This window comes from Asparagus officinalis, chromosome 1 (assembly GCF_001876935.1).
Source record: "Asparagus officinalis chromosome 1, Aspof.V1, whole genome shotgun sequence".
Classification (NCBI taxonomy): Eukaryota; Viridiplantae; Streptophyta; class Magnoliopsida; order Asparagales; family Asparagaceae; genus Asparagus; species Asparagus officinalis.
The window spans coordinates 18727621-18750818 of NC_033794.1; the positions used below are offsets into that span (position 1 = coordinate 18727621).

At 37.6% G+C, this 23198-nt stretch overlaps 1 protein-coding gene across 3 annotated transcripts; it reads left to right on the plus strand.

The window, feature by feature from the left end:
* Positions 1-20967, plus strand: LOC109820148 (G-type lectin S-receptor-like serine/threonine-protein kinase LECRK2). Of its 3 annotated transcripts, XM_020386262.1 has the most exons (5): positions 1-353; positions 1963-2419; positions 16854-17158; positions 19395-20306; positions 20404-20633. In XM_020386262.1, the coding sequence occupies exons 1-5, from the start codon at positions 35-37 to the stop codon at positions 20442-20444; spliced, it is 2034 nt and encodes a 677-aa protein (XP_020241851.1). In that variant the 5' UTR covers positions 1-34; the 3' UTR covers positions 20445-20633. The 3 variants fall into 3 exon arrangements, with proteins under 3 accessions (XP_020241851.1, XP_020241843.1, XP_020241834.1); XM_020386254.1 differs by lacking the exons at positions 19395-20306; positions 20404-20633 and adding an exon at positions 18168-18397 and having other exon boundaries at positions 2-353; positions 16854-18070; XM_020386245.1 differs by having other exon boundaries at positions 3-353; positions 19395-20967.

The following is a 23198-nucleotide window of genomic DNA, read 5'->3' on the forward strand; positions in this document are numbered from 1 at the left end:
TTACCAACAGAATACGTCCCCGACGAAAAAAAAAATGTCCTCTCTCTTCCTTCGTCTCCTCCTCTTCTTTCTCCTCTCAAATTTTCTCTCAGCTCAAGCTGACACCAACATCACCCTGGGAGAAACCTTGACCCCTCTGACTCCACCCACATCTTGGCTCTCCCCTTCCGGCGACTTCGCTTTCGGGTTCCGTCCTCTTGAATCCGACCCGACCCAATTCCTCCTCGCCGTCTTCTTCAACAAAGTCCCCAACCAAACCGTAGTCTGGACCGCAAATGGAGGCAAAACCACTAATAATCAGTCGAAGGCCGTGTTCACTCAAGATGGCCGGCTTTCCCTCCGAGACCACGCAGGCAAGTAAATACAGAAATTCTTCAAATTGGATTTTATAGCATTGTTGATCCTAAATAGTAAAAAGCAAAGACGTCCTTCCTTTGGCCAAACTGCCGATAGATATCGCTGTACTACTTCTGTGGTCGCAGATAGACCTCTTGGGTTCTCAACTGGGTTACCGTTTCCATTTAAATTAGGCTTCCTTTGGATCCTTGTTGTGTTTTTGTAAAAAAACACTGTGTTGTTGTGTTTTTCCCTTAAAATATTTTCAAAATATCTTATTAAATATTTTTTGTCAACACTAGTTTGATCAATTATAACATTAGTATAATATTTAGTTTACATTATCATAGTATTATAAGTATTAAATATAATGCAATATAATATTGTATAATGTATTATAATATTATATTATACTTTAATGAGTTATATTATATTATAATTATTACATATTATTTTTAAATAATTATATATTTAATTATTTTGGTATATCAATTTGTTATTGTTGCATATTATATTAATATTTTTATAATAATTTTATTTTATTATTAATATAATATTATACTATTATTCATATAATATAATATTATTAATAATGTTAATATTATATTATTACTAGTACGTTATTAATAAATTAATATATTATAAATATTTTAATATTATATAATATATTATAGTTTTTAATATGTTAGAGTTTATTAATAGTACTTTAATAATATATTAGTATTTATGATATAAATAAATATTATTATATTATAAATATATTATTTTTTTATTTATTACCAATAACTTTATTATTATTATTTATTAGTTTATTTATATTTAATTATTAATTACTTATTATATAATACATTATTAACATATAAAATATTGGTATTTAATATGTTTTTATATAAGATAATTTATTTATTATATTTTTATATTATTTAATAAATATTACTAATATATTAAATTAATTATAATATAGTATAGTAAAGTATAGTATAATATAATAAGCATGTTGATAATAACTCTATATTAATTATATTTAATATATTATGTTAGATATTATATTAACACATTCTCAAACTCAAAACCAAAACATAAAACTTAAAACACCTAAAAGGTGTTTTGATATAAGTGTTGTGTTTTTGGTTTGAGGATGATTTAGCTCAAAAAACACCATGGTTTCTAAGCGCATGGTGTTTTATTTTTAACAAAAACACCATAGAACCAAGTAAAATATCATGGTATCCAAACGGAGCCTTAGTTATGTGGAATGACAATTATGCAAGTTTGTAGTGAGTAAATCAGTTAATTATGAAGCTCAATCTTATTGTGAAACTAACAGGCTTGAGAATCTATAAGGAGTCTATCTTCAAAAATAAAAGCGTAGAGGGTATGTCTGCAATTTGGTGATAGTACCGAGGTTTTATCCGCAATTAAGCCTAAAAATAGAGAACTTTTCTAGCAACAGCGCATATTTTCTTTTCGAATATGTTTATGTATAACTCGATATGTTCGTATTTGAGTGTATGCTTTTCTTCAATTTACAAATTTCAGATTCTAGAAATAAAATTCTACATATGCAAATCAATTCCTTGCATCCAAACACAGCGTCAAATGAATCATTCCAAACTGACCCTACAGGCAATGAAATTTGGAACACCAGTGTCACTGCTGCAACATCTGCAGCCATGCTCGACACAGGCAACTTCATGCTAGTGAGCTCAAACTCAAGCACACTATGGCAAACCTTCGACAATCCGACTGATACTATTCTGCCTGGCCAAGTACTACAAGAAGGAACTAGTCTTTATGCACGACTTACCGACAGCGATTATTCACGTGGAAGATTTGAATTAGGTGTGCAGCCTGATGGAAATCTCGTGTTGTATTCTTTAGCTTATCCTACTGCGTTCCGGTATAGGCCTGCTTATTGGGCTAGTAACACTTGGGGTTCAGTACACGTTCAACTTGTGTTTGGTCAGTCTGGAAAGCTGTACCTCGCTCGCGCTAACAACAGCGAGTTGTTCACTGTATCCTCGGTGCAAATCACAGAAGATCATTTCCAGAGGGCAACACTCGATTCTGATGGTGTTTTCAGGCATGTTTTCTTCATTATCTTCTTGATGATATGTGTTCTCTTACTAATTCATATTTTAATTTCTTACTGTAGTTAGTTAACTACATTAATTGGTGTTATCATTTGACATCATTTCATCTCCTTTTTTTCCCTTTCTTTTCCCCCCTTCATTTTAACCTTTTTTGACAAGTCATCGAGAACAAATATGAGTGCTATTCTGTGTGCTTTTTGTAGAAACTTTAATTTATGACTAATTCATAGATATTAACATGAGAGCGGAAGCAATACCTGAATCCAAGAAGATTCGATCAAGGATCTGAATTAGGGTTGATCTTCTACTCTGAAAGGTTTCTCTTTAAGAATTCTCTTAAGATGGGGATTAGAGAATAGAGAACGTAATCTTTAAATTAGGGACCATAACTCATTTATATAGATTTGCAATTTTCTAACTTAGCCCCTCATAAAATTAGAATTGCAGTCTGGTATCTGCACAATTAGTCCATGACACATTTAAATACCCATTAACCCAATTGACTTAATTGATCACTTTATTCGGGTTAACCTTAAGGATAGCACTATACACTAATGTAACATATATGCCCACAATTAGATTTAATCCAACAATCTTCCACTTGGGCACTATATGTTTCATTAAAATGTGTACAACCTTATGAGCTCAGAAATTTCTATCACAAATAAGGGTATTTCCAAACAATCTCGTCCATTAACTATATTAATATAGGATCAAAGCGGCATTCGTCACATTTATCGTGACTAAACCCATCAATGGTCACATATAACAATACAATCAAATGATATAGATCAATCATGGATGTGCAGCATGAAAATTACATGCAATGTGATCAGTACATGTCTATTTTTAACTGGTCCTACTTTAGTGAGGGCAAAACCAAACATAATGTAACAGAGTGTCTTAACTGAATATTTTATTCTGATCAGACAATACAACCAAACACAAAGCATCAAAAAATTACAAACTCCCACTAAACCATGATATCCTCGAATAATATCACACCCATATGAGCAGTGTGCTCATGAAAGAACTTGGGTGATAACCCTTTAGTAAGAGGATCTGCTATCATGGAGTTTGTTCCAATGTGCTCTATGGATATCTGTCCACTCTGTACCCTTTCTTTCACAATCAAGAACTTAATGTCAATATGTTTTGACTTAGTTGAGCTCCTGTTGTTATTGGAATATATGACCGCTGATTTATTATCATAAAATAACATTAGTGGTCTTTCAATATTTTCCAAAATGTACAGTCCAGTGACAAAATTTCGCAACCATATTTCATGATTTGATGTCTCGTAGCAAGCTATAAATTCTGCTGTCATAGTGGAGGAAGCTACGAGTGTCTGTTTAACACTTTTTCATGATATAGCTCCTCCAGCTAACATATAAATATATCCTGATGTAGACTTTCTGCTATCTTAGCATCCAACAAAATCAGAATCAGAGTACCCAATGACCTCCAACTGATCTGATTTTCTGTATGTGAGCATATAATCTTTTGTTTTCTGAAGATACCTCATAAACCTTTTGACTGTTATCCAATGATCCATATCAGGGTTGCTTAAGTATCTGTCTAACATCCCAACAATGTACGCAATATCCAGCGCGTACACACCTGAGCATACATTAGACTTCCTACAGCCGAAGCATAAGGAATCTTCTGCATTTCCAGAATTTCAAGGTTTTCTTTAGGGTACTGATTGAGATTGAACTTGTCTCCTTTAGCAACAGGGGTGTCACCTGGTCTGCAATTTTGCATGCCAAATCTTTTGAGTACTTTATCGATATAGCTCTTTTGTGATAATCCAAGTACACCGCGAGAACGATCTCGATGTATCTGGATTCCTAATATAAAAGAGGCGTCCCCAAGATCTTTCATCTCAAAATTCTTTGATAGAAATCTCTTGGTTTCGCGCAACATGCCTATATCATTAGTTGCAAGCAATATGTCATCGACATACAAAACCAGAAAAATATACTTACTCCCACTGAACTTGTGATATACACAGCCATCAACAACATTCATCTCAAAACCGAACGAGATAATTATTTGTTGAAACTTATGATATCATTGACGTGGAGCTTGCTTGAGTCCATAGATAGATTTTCTTAATTTACAAACCATATTCTTTTGGTCTCCTAACACAAAGTTTTCTGGTTGCACCATATAGATCATTTCATCAATGTCTCCATTGAGAAATACAGTCTTAACATCCATCTGATGTAACTCAAGATCATAATGAGCAACGAACGCCATGATTGTTCTAAAAGAGTCTTTCGATGAAACCGGAGATAAAGTCTCTGTATAATCAATGCATTCCTTTTGAGTATAACCTTTAGCTACAAGATGTGCCTTATACATCTCCATATTACCATTTGCATCCCACTTGGTCTTAAATATCCATTTACAATCAATTAGTTTTGCACCTTCTGGCAATGAGACAAGTTCCCAAACCTTATTGCCTTGCATAGACTTGTACTCTTCATTCATTGCATCAATCCACTGTTGAGAGTTAGAACTTTTCATGGCCTGGAGGAAGTTGATTGGATCATCTTCTAACATTCCATTACTCTCCACATGTTCTTAGAGAAATACAATAAAATCATCCGGAATAGCATTTCTCTTTTCTCTCGTGGATCTCCTTAATGGCACTGGTTCTTGAGATTGTTGAGTTTGTTCTTCTAGAATAGGGAGTTGTTTAATATTGTCTTCTTGAGGTTTCGGATTCACTTCTTGATCAATAACAGGTATATGAACCTGAATATCGTCAAAAGTGACTGTATGAATTGGATCTGAAACCAATTCCTCCTCAAAAGCAATATTTCTAACCTTATTTCTCCCCCCAAACTCAACATCCTTAAAGAATGTTGATGTCCCCGTCTCAAAAATATTCCTTAGTGTGGGATCATAAAACTTATAGCCCTTAGAGCGTTCTGAGTACCCAATAAAGTAGCTGCTAACTGTTTTGGAGTCCAATTTCTTTTCATTTGGCCTATAAGGCCTTGCCTCAGCTGGACATCTCCAAATATGTAGGTGCTTTAAACTGGGCTTTCGACCAGTCCAAAGCTCATAAGGTGTTTTAGCAACTGCTTTACTTGGTACTCTGTTCAGAATGTAAGCTGTTGTCTTAAGTGCTTCTCCCCAGAGTAACTCTGGTAAAGAAGAATGAGCAATCATACTTCTTACCATATCCTTAACAGTCCTGTTCCGTCTTTCAGCTACACCATTCATGCTAGGTAAACCTGGCATATTGTACTGTGGGACGATACCGTATTCCTCTAGGTATCTAGCAAATGGTTCTGAACGTTGTTCATCTGAACCATCATATCTGCTGTAGTACTCACCACCATGATCAGATCTAACGGTTTTAATTCTTTTGTTGAGTTCATTCTCAACTTCAGCTTTAAAAGCTTTGAACATGTCCAGAGACTCAGATTGTTCATGAATGAGATATAGGTATTCATAACGTGAGTAATCGTCTATGAATGATATAAAATATTGTTGACCATTCTAAGATTCTGTAGAGAATGGCCCACAAATATCTGTATGTATCAATTCTAAGACTTCTGAAGATCTATTAGCACCTAATCTCTTTCTATTAGCACCTAATCTCTTAACTTTGGTCTGTTTTCCCTTGATACATTCAACACAAACGTCAAAATCCGAAAAATCAAGGGAATTTAAAATGTTGATACATTCAACACATACGTCGAAGTCCGAAAAATCAAGGGAATCCAAAATGCCATCAGACACAAGACGCTCAACTCTACCTTTTGAGATATGACCCAAGCGTTTATGCCATAATATCACCGAATTTTTGTTATTTAATTTACGCTTAGTACCACGTGATTCCACATGCAAAGTTTTATTATAAGAAGCAATTGTATCAAGCAAATATATATTGTCATAAGTACTCAAGTAACCAGTCCCCATAACATTTGAGTTAAAAAATAAACTGAATTGATCGTTTCCAAATGAACAAGAATAACCTGATTTGCCCAATACAGAAACAGAAATCAAATTTTGTCTAAAAGACGGTACTACAAAAGTATCTTTCAAATCCAAATAAGAACCAGTTCCTAACAGCAACCTAAAGTGCCCAATTGCTTCCACGTCTACCGATTGTCCATCGCCCACAAAGATGTGTCTTTCAACATCACTTGGCTTTCGGTAGCTCAGGCAACCCTGCATAGAAACACTTATGTGAGTAGTAGCACCAGAGTCTAACCACCAAGTTTCTAGGTACTGAAGCTAAATTAACCTCAGAACAGACCAAAGTAAGGAACATACCCTTCTTAGCACGCCAGGCATGATATTTGGTACAGTCCTTCTTTACGTGTCCAGATTTGTTACAGAAGAAACAACCCTGACCATCCTTATATTGTTTCTTCTGAACCGGACCCTTAGCAGCTTCATTATCATTCTTCCTTTTCTTGCCCTTATCCTTAGAGACATAGGCCAAATGAGCACTTTCAGTCTTATCTTGCTTCAACCTGTCTTCTTCTTGCACACAGTATGAAATGAGCTTATTCAGAGTCATTTCTCCTTTTGGCAGTTATAACTGACCTTAAACTGATTGAATTGTGCAGGAAGAGACAACAGAACCAGATGCACGAGTAACTCATCACATAGGTTGAGTGCCTTAAGTTTTGAAGCAATATGAGACATTTTCATAATGTACTCCCTGATGTTTCCCTTGCCCTTATACTTCATCGAAATCAAGCGAGCTAAAAGCGTGCTTGTTTCTACCTTATCGTTTTTTCGCAAAAAGCTTCTTAATTTCGGTAAGGAAATCTTTAGCCTTAGTAATCCCTTCGGATTCTATGCCCCTGAAGGCTTCCGGAACGCCACGCTTAATGATCATGAGACTCATGCGATTTGAACGCTCTCATTTCTCATACTCCTTCTTTGCATCAGGAGTGCTATCCGCATTGAGAGGTTGGGGTTGTTCAGTTCTTAATGCAAAGTCAAGATCCATACAGCCAAGAACAATTAATATGTTCTCTTTCCAAACCTTGAAATTAGTCCCATTGAGCATGGGAATTGAGTTGATGTTAGCAGAGATTGTTGCAGCAGATGCATTAGCTAAAATAAACAAAAGATTTTAGCCTTAATTAGTAATCAATAAAATTCAAATAATGACAAATCTCATCTCAAGATATCTGGTACAACATTAATATCCAGTCTTTGGATAGTAATATTAATTGCAAGTGATACCTTGTTGTAATGATCAAACATTGACAATAACTCATGTCAAATAATGAAACTATCTTTGGATCGATTCATTATTCACATGTAAACCTTATAATTATCACACATTTATCATCACAGATGTGTATACAGTCTAAATAAATATTAACATTCCTTTGGGCCGATTAAATATTTACACAAAAACATACACACAACCATCTAACATTCCTTATGAACAATTTACATAAGAGAGGTTACTTTGGCAACATCTTGTTTCAATTAATCATTTGGAATGAAAGATAAACTTAATACATTAGTGTCATATTATTTGAATTGAATAATTGATTAACTACCAAATTTTAATTTAAATTAAACAATTTAATTTAAATTAAACCAAAGTCTGAAATTTACTTGAGCAATTTAAAATAGATTTTTCTATTTTAATTAACAATAAATAGGCCCATTAAAAATTTTAATGGCCTACAACTTAATTTATTATTTGATTAATAATCAAATAATCCACAACTTAATTGTTACATGTTCGTAACCTTAATAACATTATTTGAACATTCAAATAAACCTCGATAGGACCAAGACTTAATTTGTTTCTAACTCAACTTAAAATTAAAACTAAGTGGGCTTCAGCCTGTTTCCACATAGCCCAAATAAAATTTTAATTGGGCTTTGATCTGAAAAACAAATAGGTTTAGTCCCATAATGTTGAATTTATATGAACAATTCCAATAATCCTTAGTTTTATTTCAGGCCCATTAACTTAGAAGGCCCATATTAAATATCCTTTAGAGAGCTTTGGCCTGATCAAATGACACATGCCCATAAGTAAGCAGAGCCCTTCTTTCATCTGACGAAACCAAAGTTCATCTCTGAAACTCAAGCTCGCCCAAAATTTCGAAGCTCGCCTGATAAATCTCACCTGAAACGATTCCCAATGCAAGCTCGCCTGAAAATTTGGGCATCCGAGCTCGCCTGATAGAGCTTCAAAACTCGCCTGAATCGAGACCGAACCCTCCTGAGTTGAGCTCTCGAACTCGCCTGAAACGAGTTCTCAAAACTCGCCTGAATCAAGCTAAAGCTCGCTTGATCGAAGCGTGTGAACTCGCCTGAGATTGGAGCCGAAGCTCGCCTAAATTCGAGACTCAACTTCGCCTAAATCGAGATAAAGAAGCTCGCCTGAAATGAGGAGTCGAGCTCGCCTGAAATCGAGACAAAGCTCGCCTGATTCGAGTCGAAACTCGCCTGAAACGAGGAGTTGAGCTCGCCTGTAATTAAGGTAACCACCGTCCCCTAAAATTCCGCACGTTTTCACGCACGTTCTCCTGCACGAACACCCCCTTAGGGTTTCGTTCTGAACCGTCGCCGCCGCCGCTTAAGCTCCCACACTGTGAGGATCGAGAACCTCGATTGGACCTCAAGTTGTTATTTCTGTCCATGACTGAGATTATCAAGTCTTGAGAACAGAAAATAAGGGAGAATTGAGACAATGAAGAAAGAGATGAGTTAGAGGAAAGAAGAACAGAATTCAGAGTTTAGAAGAAGAAAAAGATTCTCTTTCATTTCATAGTTTTTACAGTTTACATCCTCTCCTTTTATATCCGCTCAAAAGAAAAGAAACACGAAAACGTGCACAAAACGTGCATGGTTGTAACAAACTAACAAACAATAGAATTAACCGTTTCTAACTGTTGTAACCTACTCTAACATTTATTACAATTGTTCTGAGCTAACAAATATGCACAAGAGCCCTTCAAGTTTGGAATCATTCCAGTTCTTCCCCAACGTGCACATTCTTCAGCCTCTATCTAATTCCCAGGTTCAGGTTGAGTCTCTGTTGGTAAGCTTCCAGTGCAATCCTCACCCGTACCTGACAATTCCCCACCCCTTAAATTTGACCTTGCCTCAAGGTCAAAGGTAGGAAACCGCTTCACAAGATCCCAATAATTCTCCCAAGTAGAATCCAATGGGGATCGCTGCCTCCATTTGATCAATACTTGAGGAATCAACATTTTTCCTTTCACAATTGTGCGCCTGTCCACAATCTTTTCTGGTTCATCAACCAACTCAGTAGTATAATTGGGAAAATCAGAGTGGAGTACCACACCAGAACCAATTCTTTTTTTAAGCTGGGAAACATGGAAGACTGGGTGAATCTGTGCATGGCTTGGAAGTTCCAACCTGTAAGCAACTTCACCAATCTTTTCTAGCACTTTGTAAGGACCATAGTATTTTGGAGAAAGCTTATGAGTTTTGTAAGATGAGACATTGAGTTGTCTGTAAGGTTGTAACTTAAGGAATACCCAATCTCCAACCTCAAAACTCCTGAAACTTCTGTGTCTGTCAGCAAACTTTTTCATCTGTTCTGCTGCCTTCTTCAAACTATCTTTTAGGAATTTTAAAGCTACATCTCTAGAAAAAAGACCTTCATCCACTGATTCAACTCTACAGCTTTTAGGAATATAAGAGAGTAATGAGGGAGAAGGTCTACCATACACAGCTTCAAAAGGGGTAGAGTTTGTAGACACCCTCCAAGTAGTGTTAAACCAGAATTCAGCTAATGGAAGCCATTTACACCACTCCTTAGGCTTATGGCAACAAAAACACCTCAAGTAAGCTTCCAGGCTCTTGTTAGTTACCTCAGTTTGCCCATCCGTCTGAGGGTGATAGGCTGAGCTGAATTTAAGCTTACTCCCTTGCAGTTTGAACAACTCTTTCCAAAACAAACTGGTAAACAAGGGATCTCCTGAATTTAAGCTTACTCCCTTGCAGTTTGAACAACTCTTTCCAAAACAAACTGGTAAACAAGGGATCTCTGTCACTGACTATGGATCTAGGCATACCTGAACAACTCTTTCCAAAACAAACTGGTAAACAAGGGATCTCTGTCACTGACTATGGATCTAGGCATACCGTGAAGTTTGAACACTCCATCAAAAAATACCTTTGCCACAGATTGAGCAGTATAAGGATGGGTTAATGCAAAGAAATGAGCATACTTTGATAGCCTATCAACGACCACAAATATAACTGACTGTGTTTCACTCCTGGGAAGATGTGTGATGAAATCCATTGACAAGTCCTCCCACACATATTTTGGAATAGGTAGGGGTTGTAAAAGTCCTGGGGAAGCTACATTTTCCCCTTTTGCTCTTTGGCATACATCACAAGCCTGTATATAATTCTGGACATCCTTCCTCATGCCCTTCCAATAAAATACCCTCCTCAACCTGTGTAAGGTTTTGGCAATACCAGAATGTCCAGCAGTAGGACTGTCATGATGCTCTTGTAACAAGGAATTTTTTAAGTTTGGTGCAATAGGACTAACCAAAATTTTGCCTTTGTAGTAGTAAATTCCTTCCCTTTTAAGATATTCCCCAGTAGCCTCTGATTCTTGTTGTAATCTTGTCTCTAGCTCTTTGAAGAAAGGATCAGTCAAGTTCATTTGTTTGATATCTTCTAACCAGTTGCTCCTGACAAAGGAAATTGCTGAGACCTCTACATCATTCTCAACATCCTCATGAACCCTGGATAATCCATCAGCAGCTTTGTTCATCCTTCCAGGTTTGTATTCCACAATATAATCATATTCATGCAACTTGGCTAACCATTTGTTTTGAATACCTGTATGTATTCTTTGTTCAAGAATATATTTGAGACTTTGGTGATCAGTCCTTATCACAGAACTCCTTCCCAACAAATATTGTTGCCATCTCTTTGTAGAAAGAATTATACCTAATAGTTCTTTTTCATAGGTTGATAGAGTAGCATTCTTTCCCTTTAAAGCAAAGCTGAAATATGCAATGGGTTTTTCTCTTTGCATTAATACTGCCCCAACTCCTGTGCCCGATGCATCACATTCTATGACAAAATTGATATTAAAATCAGGCATAGCCAAAACTGGAGAATTGGTGAGGGCAATTTTAAGAGAATTGAAAGCCTCTTCAGCATTTGCATTCCACAGGAAATTTCTATTCTTCAAAAGTTGTGTTAAGGGTTGAGCTATTGTTCCAAACCCCTTGATGAATTTTCGATAATATCCAGCTAGGCCTAAAAATCCTCTCAATCCTTTGAGTGTCTGAGGTGTTGGCCAATCTGTAATTGCTTGAATTTTCTTAGGGTCCACACTAACCCTTGTCTGAGACACAATATGCCCCAAATATTCAACCTGTTTTTGTCCAAAACTACATTTGTACATCTTGGCAACCAACTGATGGGTCTTGAGGATCTGAAATACTTGTCTCAGATGAATCAAATGGTCCTACCACCCTTTACTGTATATTCGTATGTCATCAAAGAAAACCAAGACAAATTTCCTGAGAATATCTTTGAAAGTATTATTCATGAGGGCCTGGAATGTTGAAGGGGCATTGGTGAGTCCAAAAGGCATTACTAAGAACCCAAAATGCCCACTGTGTGTTCTAAAGGCAATTTTTGGAATGTCTGAATCACACATTCTTATTTGATGATACCCTGATTTTAAATCCAATTTTGTGAAGAACTGTGTCCCATGTAACTCATCCAGCAACTCATCAATAATTGGAATAGGAAATTTGTCTTTAATTGTAGCTTTGTTGAGGGACTTATAATCAATGCACATTCTCCAACTCCCATCAGATTTTTTAACCATCACCACTGGTGAAGAGAAAGGACTATGACTGTGTCTGATAATCCCTTTTTCCAGCATCTCTTCAATCTGTTTTTCAATTTCTTCTTTCAAGAAATGTGCATGCCTATAAGGTCTAATGCACACTGGTTTTGTTCCAGTTTCTAAGGGAATTTTATGATGCCTATAAGGTCTAATGCACACTGGTTTTGTTCCAGTTTCTAAGGGAATTTTATGATCAATCTCTCTAGCAGGAGGAAGATGTGGTAGTTCTTGGTTTTGTTCCAGTTTCTAAGGGAATTTTATGATCAATCTCTCTAGCAGGAGGAAGATGTGGTAGTTCTTGGAATATAACATCAAACTCCTGTACCAAGTTGTGGATCTCTGCAGGTAATTCTTCATGAATAGCTCCTGAAACAGATTCTTGCAAATTAACACTACATAATTGAATTAAGTATCCCTTTTTTTGCTCTCTAACAGATTTAGCAATATTTTTCTCATTAACCAATTGTAACTCTCTTGGTACTATTCCTTGTAGAGTCCTCTTTATTCCCTCACATAAGAATGTTACCTGCAACTTTTTAAAGTTCAAAGTGATATCTTCCAAGGTTTTCATCCAATCTGTCCCTAACACAATCTGACTACCTCCCAAGGGCATCACTAACAGATTCACTTGAATGCGGACTCCTTGACAATCCAGTGACACCCCCTGGCACACTCCATCTCCTTTGATTAATTCTCCACTTGCCACAAGAACATCAAAATTGCTATATTCTGTCTTGGCACACTCCATCTCCTTTGATTAATTCTCCACTTGCCACAAGAACATCAAAATTGCTATATTCTGTCACTGGTAATCCAAGTCTCTTAACTAAATTCTCCACTTGCCACAAGAACATCAAAATTGCTATATTCTGTCACTGGTAATCCAAGTCTCTTAACTAGCTTTGTATTGATGAAATTATGTGTAGAACCAGAATCTATCAAGATGCTGATGACTTGATTCTTGTAATACCCCACAACTCTAATAGTATGAGAGGCTGTGATTCCACTAAGAGCTCGGACTGAAATAGAAGGGGCTCCTCTTATCAGACTTTCAGCTAATTCAAAGGCCAGGTCTTCTTGATCATTGCATCCATGGTCTTCTATCTCTTCCTCAGTTCCACCTTCTAAGATCCCTTCTAAGATGAATATATGCTTGCCTTTACACTGATGTCCTCTATGCCACTTTTCATCACATGTAAAACATAGATTCTGACTCCTCTTTTGTATGTCTTCAGGTGTAAGCTTCTTGAACTGAGGAAACTTGGATTTGTCTTGTACAGGCACTTCAGGAAAGGTACGATTAGATGGATTTCCTTGATTAAAGACATTCCAATTCCCTTTGCTCCTTTTCTCATTTCTTTGCTTATCCTCAAATAGCTTGGCTAATGACACTGCTCCCTTCAAAGAAGGTCTGCCAGCTGCTACCTCATACCGTAGCTCATCCTTTAACCCCCTTATAAATCTCTCAAGAATGTGCCTTCTAGAGGGTTGATCCTCCAACAACCCTAGGGTTTGTTCAAATTTTCCCAAGTACTCCTTAACAGTGGAAGTTTGTTTCATAGTTGAGAAAGCATCATATGGCCTTGAAAGTTCACTAGGGCCAAATCTTGTCATTAATTCCTCTTTAAAGACAGCCCAATACTGGTAATTTTTAATATTTCTAGTAAGCCATCTATACCATTGTAAAGCCTCATCCCTTAGGTAAAAAGAACAAACCTTGACCCACTCATCATCTTTGATATCATAATATTCAAAGATTTGTGCAGTTTGTTCTAACCAAGCTATAACATTCTCAGTCCCAGAAAAAGAGGGAAAATCCAAACGCAGAGATTTTGGTTGAACAAGTTTTTGATTGCTAAAGAAAGAATTTCTCTGAGTTGAGGAGTTACCAAAACTGCTAATAGATTGAAATTCTCCACTGAATTCGGCATTTCTTCGATGTGGAGGGAGATATCCATTGCTTTGATCATTCTTGCTAGATTCCCCAGCTCCTGACCTTGTTTTCTCCCTACTCTCTCTTGAACCAGTTCCTAGAACTCCTTGGTCGGAACTCTTGAGGTTCTTGATCTCCTGCATCAAAAACTCCATCTTTGAAGATAGTTGGAGCTGGAGATCACTCATCTGTGCTGAGAGTTTCTGGTTGAATGATTCTTGTTGACTGCTAAAAGAGCTATTTCGAAGGACATCATCCTCTAATCGAGCAAATCTCTCCTCTGAAGTAATATCTTCAGCATCAGCTCCTTCCTGATCACCCAAGAAATCATCAGCACCAGCTTCAGCTTCCTGCTGCTCTGATACCAATTGTGAGGATCGAGAACCTCGATTGGACCTCAAGTTGTTATTTCTGGCCATGACTGAGATTATCAAGTCTTGAGAACAGAAAATAAGGGAGAATTGAGACAATGAAGAAAGAGATGAGTTAGAGGAAAGAAGAACAGAATTCAGAGTTTAGAAGAAGAAAAAGATTCTCATTCATTTCATAGTTTTTACAGTTTACATCCTCTCCTTTTATATCCGCTCAAAAGAAAAGAAACACAAAAACGTGCACAAAACGTGCACGGTTGTAACAAACTAACAAACAACAGAATTAACCGTTTCTAACTGTTGTAACCTACTCTAACATTTATTACAATTGTTCTGAGCTAACAAATATGCACAAGAGCCCTTCAAGTTTGGAATCATTCCAGTTCTTCCCCAACGTGCACATTCTTCAGCCTCTGTCTAATTCTCAGGTTCAGGTTGAGTCTCTGTTGGCAAGCTTCCAGTGCAATCCTCACCCGTACCTGACACGCACCCTAGGGTTTCGAAACCCTAGGGCTTCCTGATGCCGCCGCTGTCTTCCTTTGACAGCGAGGCAGCCAGCGAACATCGCCAGCGAGGAGCGGAGCGAACGATGGCTGAAAACTGAATTTAAATATTCTTTTGCACTTGATTTTTGAACTTAATTGAATACGACTTGGATCAGTGATTTGATCCAGATCATCAAAACATGATTTTGAACAAAGTGCTACAGTTCATGTTTTCAGAGATCCAAAAGAAACAGCCGAAAGAAATCAAAACAAAAAAGAAACATGAACTTTTAATGTTCATTCGAGCATGCTACAGTGCAGCGAACAACGGATCTTAATAATACATGATTAAGATCAAAGAACCCTAATTTCATAATCTTAAATCCCTAAGAATTAATCAAAGAGGCTCTGATACCACTTGTAGAAACTTTAATTTGTGACTAATTCATAGAGATTAACATGAGAGCGGAAGCAATACCTGAATCCATGAAGATTCGATCACGGATCTGAATTAGGGTTGATCTTCTAATCTGAAAGGTTTCTCTTTAAGAATTCTTTTAAAATGGGATTAGAGAATAGAGAACGTAACCTTTAGATCAGGGACCATAACCCCTTTATATAGATTTGTAATTTTCTAACTTAGCCCTTCATAAAATTAGAATTGCAGTCTGGTATCTGCACAATTAGTCCATGACACATTTAAATACCCATTAACCCAATTGACTTAATTGATCACTTTATTCGGGTTAACCTTAAGGATAGCACTATACACTAATGTAACATATATGCCCACAATTAGATTTAATCCAACACTTTTTTCAATCTTCTTTTGAGATAGTCATCCATTGCGAATGGAAGATTGTTACTTAATTAAAACTTTAATGTTTTATTTCCTGAAATCAAGAATATACTTTATATTTGTGAGATTTGACTACCAACAAAAGTCTCTCAATTATATTTTCAGGCATGTTTCTCTTAATTACTAAAATGTAATGTAATCAATGGCTTAGTTGAGAATTAATCAAGAGCATCTCTGGCTTGAACTAGTGACAGAATATCGTCACATACCTATTTGTGTCATTATGTAGATTATTCTCTATGGTATTGTTATTTGTTAATTGTAGATGTTTATATGTGAAAGTACAGTTTGCAGGAGAATGCTAAGGGTGTGTTTGGTAATTAAGTTGATTTTTTTGTTGTGTTTTTGTAGAAAAACACCATGCCATTGTGTTTTTTTTCAAAAGTTTTTTGAAAACACCATTTATAGTTATTGGTGAGGGAAAAAAACTAGATCTCCAAACACTTTTTTTGGTGTTTTGATAAAAGCATTTATTTTTTGGATTTTGTAAAGGGTCAAGTCAAAAAAACACTACATTCACCAAACACATTTCATTGTTTTTTTTGAAAAAAAACAGAACGACAAAAACGTCCCGGTTGCCAAACGCTCCCTTAGTTTTCATCTTTGCAGCCTGCAGGTGTCAATACTACTAAACTTTAGGTGAAATTTTGCACTATTAAATGGTCTTTGGTGATAACTATACTGATACTCAGACAAAGAACCTAGTGCATAGAGCGGTCAAAGCCCAACCTTTTTTTTTAATTCGTTGTTTTTGGCATTTTCTTCTTTGGAGACTTTTCATTCTAAGAGCCCTTGTTTTTTGCCTCTTGACAATTTACTTGATGCCATTTTGGGTATTCTACTTCTTTCTGCTTTAAAAATATCAGCGACAAAAACAATTGTTGCTCAATTCTCGAACTTGCGTCAATTTTTCGCAGGCATTATACACTTCTAAAGAACAAACTGACCACTGGAAGTTGGGATGTGCAAGTATCAACACCTGATAACATCTGCGAAAGCCTTCAAACTGATGTAGGCAGCGGGGCATGTGGATTCAACAGCTACTGCACTTTCGATTCAGATGGAAGGGTTAATTGCCAGTGCCCACCTAAGTATTCTTACCTTGATCCAGATAACAAATACAAAGGTTGCAAGCCAGATTTTATATCTCAAAGTTGTGAACCTGGAGGAGAAGCACCGTTCGATTTTGTTGAAATGAATAATGTGGATTGGCAACATTCAGATGTTGAGACATTAAACCCCATGAATGAAGCTCAGTGCAAAGACAACTGCTTAAAGGACTGTTTTTGCTTGGTTGCTGTGTACAGTACCGAAACATGCCGGAAGAAGAAGTTTCCTCTTTCAAATGGGAATTTGGGAAGCAGCATTCAAACAAACGTTTTCATCAAATTCTCCAAATATAATAACACAAACACAAACACAATCTATCTTCCTTCAAAATCAGATAATGGGAAGAGAAATTGGAAAACTTTGGTGCTTACAGCATCGATTCTTCTGGGAAGCTCAGTACTTCTGAACTTGGTTGTTGTTTCTGCTTGTGTATATAAAAGAAAACGGCGGTTGTTGTACAGAGATCCAGGTGGTTTAGTGCCATCTCTTTGCTCATTCACCTACAAAGAGCTTGAATTCGCCACCAAAGGGTTCACCGAAGAGCTAGGAAGAGGTGCTTTTGGTACTGTATATAAAGGTAATATAGCATATTCAGAATCTCAAACTCTCATTGCTGTCAAGAAACTAGGAACTCTGTTGGAAGAAGCTGAGAGAGATTTCACTAACGAGGTCAATACTATCGGCCAGACACACCACAAGAATCTAGTGCGCTTGCTTGGATTCTGCAAGGAGGGGGAGCATAGGCTTTTGGTATATGAGTTCATGAGCAATGGATCCCTAAGTAAGTACATATTTGGGATGAATTGTGTTGAGTGGACACAACGAGCCCAAATTGCAATTAGTATCGCTGAAGGACTTGCATATTTGCATGAGGAATGCAGGAAACAGATCATACATTGTGACATAAAGCCTCAGAACATACTCTTGGATGAAAATAATGTCGCTAGGATATCGGATTTTGGACTAGCGAAACTGTTAAGGCTCGAGCAAACTCGAACAAGCACTGGCATCAGGGGAACTATAGGTTATTTCGCACCTGAATGGTTTAAAAACATTGCTATCACAACAAAAGTGGATGTTTATAGCTTTGGAGTGGTATTATTGGAGATTATTTGTTGCAGGAGGAATTTCGATTGGGGATTGGAGAGCCAAGAGAAGTTGACAGTCATTGACTGGGCGAAGGAATGCTATAAGAATGGGAGAATGGATTTGTTGGTGGAGGACGACGAGGAGGCGAAAAAAGATAGGTTGAGGCTTGAGAGATTTGTTTTGGTTGGTATTTCTTGTGTTCAGGATGAGCCTTGGCTAAGGCCTTCAATGAAGAAGGTTGTTCAGATGCTGGAAGGAGCGACTGAGGTTTCTGTTCCTCCCAATATGTACTCGATACATTTGCAACAGTGAGATGGAGGCCTGCTTCGCTTACTCCATGTAAGCACTTGCTTTGTGTTATATTATCTCTGTAGTTATATGTAAGTGTTTATGGTATGCTAGTTTTAGCAAATGTACGACATTTATGTTGTACACTTCAAAATTATTGTAATACTTCAAATTAAGATGTCAACAAGTACCCAAATTATGAGATTTTTTTTATGCCACAATAGTGGTATATAGGAGATAGAATGTAATATACGAATGGTGATAGAATGTGAATGGAGATAAGAATGTAATTTATTAGGAACGGTGAATGTGAATTGTGTAAGATTGTCCGTACAATTTCCTTTGTTTGAGTAATGACAAACATGTATTTGTAACTGTGAACGTGTGGAGGCCACACCCACGCGTTTGTTATGAACACGCACACGCGTGGGGACCACACCATCCCTCTGTAGCCCAAGTTCCCAGCTGCAAACACGTTTTTCTAGCGGGCAGAGCAGGCCCGGATCTCCTATAAATAGGATTTTCTTCTAGGATTTTCTACAGGAGAGAAAGCATAGAGTTTTTTTCAGATCTAAAGGTGAGATCTTGAGAGATAAAAATAGAGAGCTTTAGAGAGATTTTACAAGAGAGGTCAATTTATTTTGGGTAAAAATTAAAGCTTCTTCTATGAAACGAGCTTGGGAATTGTACAAGTCGTCGGTGTTCTTCTTCATAGTGAAATCTCATTTAACCCTTTTCCCATGGACGTAGGCAAGTTTGTCGAACCACGTAAATCTCGTGTATTTACTATTTCCTGTGTGTTGGCTATTGCTTGTAGGTTCCTTGACAAGTCAGTCCTAGAACTGATGAGAGGTAGAGTTGGCTATTGTTTGTAGATTCCCTCGACAAGTCAGTCCTAGAACTGATGAGAGAAAGAGGAGAAGCACCGTTCGATTTTGTTGAAATGAATAATGTGGATTGGCAACATTCAGATGTTGAGACATTAAACCCCATGAATGAAGCTCAGTGCAAAGACAACTGCTTAAAGGACTGTTTTTGCTTGGTTGCTGTGTACAGTACCGAAACATGCCGGAAGAAGAAGTTTCCTCTTTCAAATGGGAATTTGGGAAGCAGCATTCAAACAAACGTTTTCATCAAATTCTCCAAATATAATAACACAAACACAAACACAATCTATCTTCCTTCAAAATCAGATAATGGGAAGAGAAATTGGAAAACTTTGGTGCTTACAGCATCGATTCTTCTGGGAAGCTCAGTACTTCTGAACTTGGTTGTTGTTTCTGCTTGTGTATATAAAAGAAAACGGCGGTTGTTGTACAGAGATCCAGGTGGTTTAGTGCCATCTCTTTGCTCATTCACCTACAAAGAGCTTGAATTCGCCACCAAAGGGTTCACCGAAGAGCTAGGAAGAGGTGCTTTTGGTACTGTATATAAAGGTAATATAGCATATTCAGAATCTCAAACTCTCATTGCTGTCAAGAAACTAGGAACTCTGTTGGAAGAAGCTGAGAGAGATTTCACTAACGAGGTCAATACTATCGGCCAGACACACCACAAGAATCTAGTGCGCTTGCTTGGATTCTGCAAGGAGGGGGAGCATAGGCTTTTGGTATATGAGTTCATGAGCAATGGATCCCTAAGTAAGTACATATTTGGGATGAATTGTGTTGAGTGGACACAACGAGCCCAAATTGCAATTAGTATCGCTGAAGGACTTGCATATTTGCATGAGGAATGCAGGAAACAGATCATACATTGTGACATAAAGCCTCAGAACATACTCTTGGATGAAAATAATGTCGCTAGGATATCGGATTTTGGACTAGCGAAACTGTTAAGGCTCGAGCAAACTCGAACAAGCACTGGCATCAGGGGAACTATAGGTTATTTCGCACCTGAATGGTTTAAAAACATTGCTATCACAACAAAAGTGGATGTTTATAGCTTTGGAGTGGTATTATTGGAGATTATTTGTTGCAGGAGGAATTTCGATTGGGGATTGGAGAGCCAAGAGAAGTTGACAGTCATTGACTGGGCGAAGGAATGCTATAAGAATGGGAGAATGGATTTGTTGGTGGAGGACGACGAGGAGGCGAAAAAAGATAGGTTGAGGCTTGAGAGATTTGTTTTGGTTGGTATTTCTTGTGTTCAGGATGAGCCTTGGCTAAGGCCTTCAATGAAGAAGGTTGTTCAGATGCTGGAAGGAGCGACTGAGGTTTCTGTTCCTCCCAATATGTACTCGATACATTTGCAACAGTGAGATGGAGGCCTGCTTCGCTTACTCCATGTAAGCACTTGCTTTGTGTTATATTATCTCTGTAGTTATATGTAAGTGTTTATGGTATGCTAGTTTTAGCAAATGTACGACATTTATGTTGTACACTTCAAAATTATTGTAATACTTCAAATTAAGATGTCAACAAGTACCCAAATTATGAGATTTTTTTTATGCCACAATAGTGGTATATAGGAGATAGAATGTAATATACGAATGGTGATAGAATGTGAATGGAGATAAGAATGTAATTTATTAGGAACGGTGAATGTGAATTGTGTAAGATTGTCCGTACAATTTCCTTTGTTTGAGTAATGACAAACATGTATTTGTAACTGTGAACGTGTGGAGGCCACACCCACGCGTTTGTTATGAACACGCACACGCGTGGGGACCACACCATCCCTCTGTAGCCCAAGTTCCCAGCTGCAAACACGTTTTTCTAGCGGGCAGAGCAGGCCCGGATCTCCTATAAATAGGATTTTCTTCTAGGATTTTCTACAGGAGAGAAAGCATAGAGTTTTTTTCAGATCTAAAGGTGAGATCTTGAGAGATAAAAATAGAGAGCTTTAGAGAGATTTTACAAGAGAGGTCAATTTATTTTGGGTAAAAATTAAAGCTTCTTCTATGAAACGAGCTTGGGAATTGTACAAGTCGTCGGTGTTCTTCTTCATAGTGAAATCTCATTTAACCCTTTTCCCATGGACGTAGGCAAGTTTGTCGAACCACGTAAATCTCGTGTATTTACTATTTCCTGTGTGTTGGCTATTGCTTGTAGGTTCCTTGACAAGTCAGTCCTAGAACTGATGAGAGGTAGAGTTGGCTATTGTTTGTAGATTCCCTCGACAAGTCAGTCCTAGAACTGATGAGAGAAAGAGGGTAAAAGAGTGTATATATCACTTTGTTAAGATATTTCATTTTCTGTTCTTCTTTCCTTAGTGAAACAGGAATATAGAGGTTGACTTGAGCTTTTGTGACAACAAAAGTCAGGGCTTTCTCTCAGGTTATATCGCTTCCGTGGCGTGAGGGCGTGACTCTACGCCCAACAATTGGTATCAGAGCTGTTATTCAGATTAGAAGTGGTGTAGATTTTGATTTGAGGTGGTGCTCGGCTATTTCCTAAGAGAAGAGGTTTATTAAAACAAGTGGAGAATGACGTCTATAAGTAAAACAATTATAGTGGGAAAGTACGAGATTGAAAAGTTTAATGGAAAGAACGATTTTTCCTATTGGAGGATGCAGATGACAAACTCGTTGATTTCGCAAAATTTGCACAAAGCTTTGGCGGGAAAATAGAAGAAACACAAGGACATGTCTAATGAGAATTGGGAGGAGCTGGATTTGGAAGCACGGGCGTCGATTATCCTTTGCCTTGAGAGGGATGTAGCTTTCTTGATAGATAGAGAGAAAACAGCTACGGGCGTGTGGTCGAAGTTAGAAAGTACCTTCATGACGGAGAGTCTAACGAACCGGATCTATTTGAAGTCCAAACTGTATACTTGCAAGATGGAGGAGAGCTCATCAATCCGGAAATACATCAATAAGTTCGATAGGATAATATCGGATCTGAAAGATATTGATGTGACTGTAGAAGACGAGGATCATGCTCTTCTACTACTTCTATCTCTGCCGAAGTCTTATGAGAACCTAGTTCAAACACTGATGCTTGTGGGGACAATTTGACGATGGATGAGACTAGAAAGGCACTTCTAGCTGGTGATCTTCGGAAGATTACAACCAGTGACATGGCTACTGGTGGTAATAAGGAATAGGCATAAGGATTGTTAGATAGAGGAAGGGGCAATGAGCAAGGAAAGGGCAATGGAGGAAAGTCTAGATCAAAATCAAGACCTCTTGCGGAACGATCGTGTTTTAAATGCGGTGAGCTAGGGCACTTTAAAGCCAACTGTCCAAATAAAAGAGTAGGTGGGAAGAAGAATAACAACAATACTGAGAGGAGAGAAGGCAAGGAAGAGGTGAGCTACGTTTCAGAGGAAGGGAGCGAAAAAGAATGTTATGTCGTCGCGGGTGGTGAGGATATCTCTAGGAAGTGAATTCTTGATTCGGGTTTCTCCTATCACATGTGCCCAAACAGGAAGTGGTTTACTACCTACAGGAACATTAATGGTGGAACTATGTTGATGGGGAACAACCATGCTTATAAAATAGTGTGGCTAGGTGATATCAAGATAAAGATGCACGATGGAGTGGTCCAAACCTTGACGGATGTGAGGCACGTTCCCGACTTGCGGAAGAATCTTACCTCAGTGGGTGCATTGAACTCCGGTGGTTGTAGGATTGTTAGGGAGAACAGAGTTAAGAAAGTTGTCCGGGGTTCCCTTGTAGTGATGAAGGGTGTTCGTCATGGTAATTTATATACTCTCTCAGGTATAACGGTGACGGGAAATGTAGCTGTAGGAACTGAAGGAAGTGATGGAGACTCATGTGAGCACACACGGTTATGGCATAGGCGGCTTGGGCACATGTCAGAGAAAGGTCT

Coding starts and splice junctions, on each gene's coding strand:
- LOC109820148 (XM_020386245.1), top strand. CDS start 35: ATGTCCTCTCTCTTCCTTCGTCTCCTCCTCTTCTTTCTCCTCTCAAAT. Junction 2,420..16,853: donor GATTCTGATGGTGTTTTCAG/GCATGTTTTCTT, acceptor AATTTTTCGCAG/GCATTATACACTTCTAAAGA. Junction 17,159..19,394: donor TGTGGATTGGCAACATTCAG/ATGTTGAGACAT, acceptor GGCAACATTCAG/ATGTTGAGACATTAAACCCC.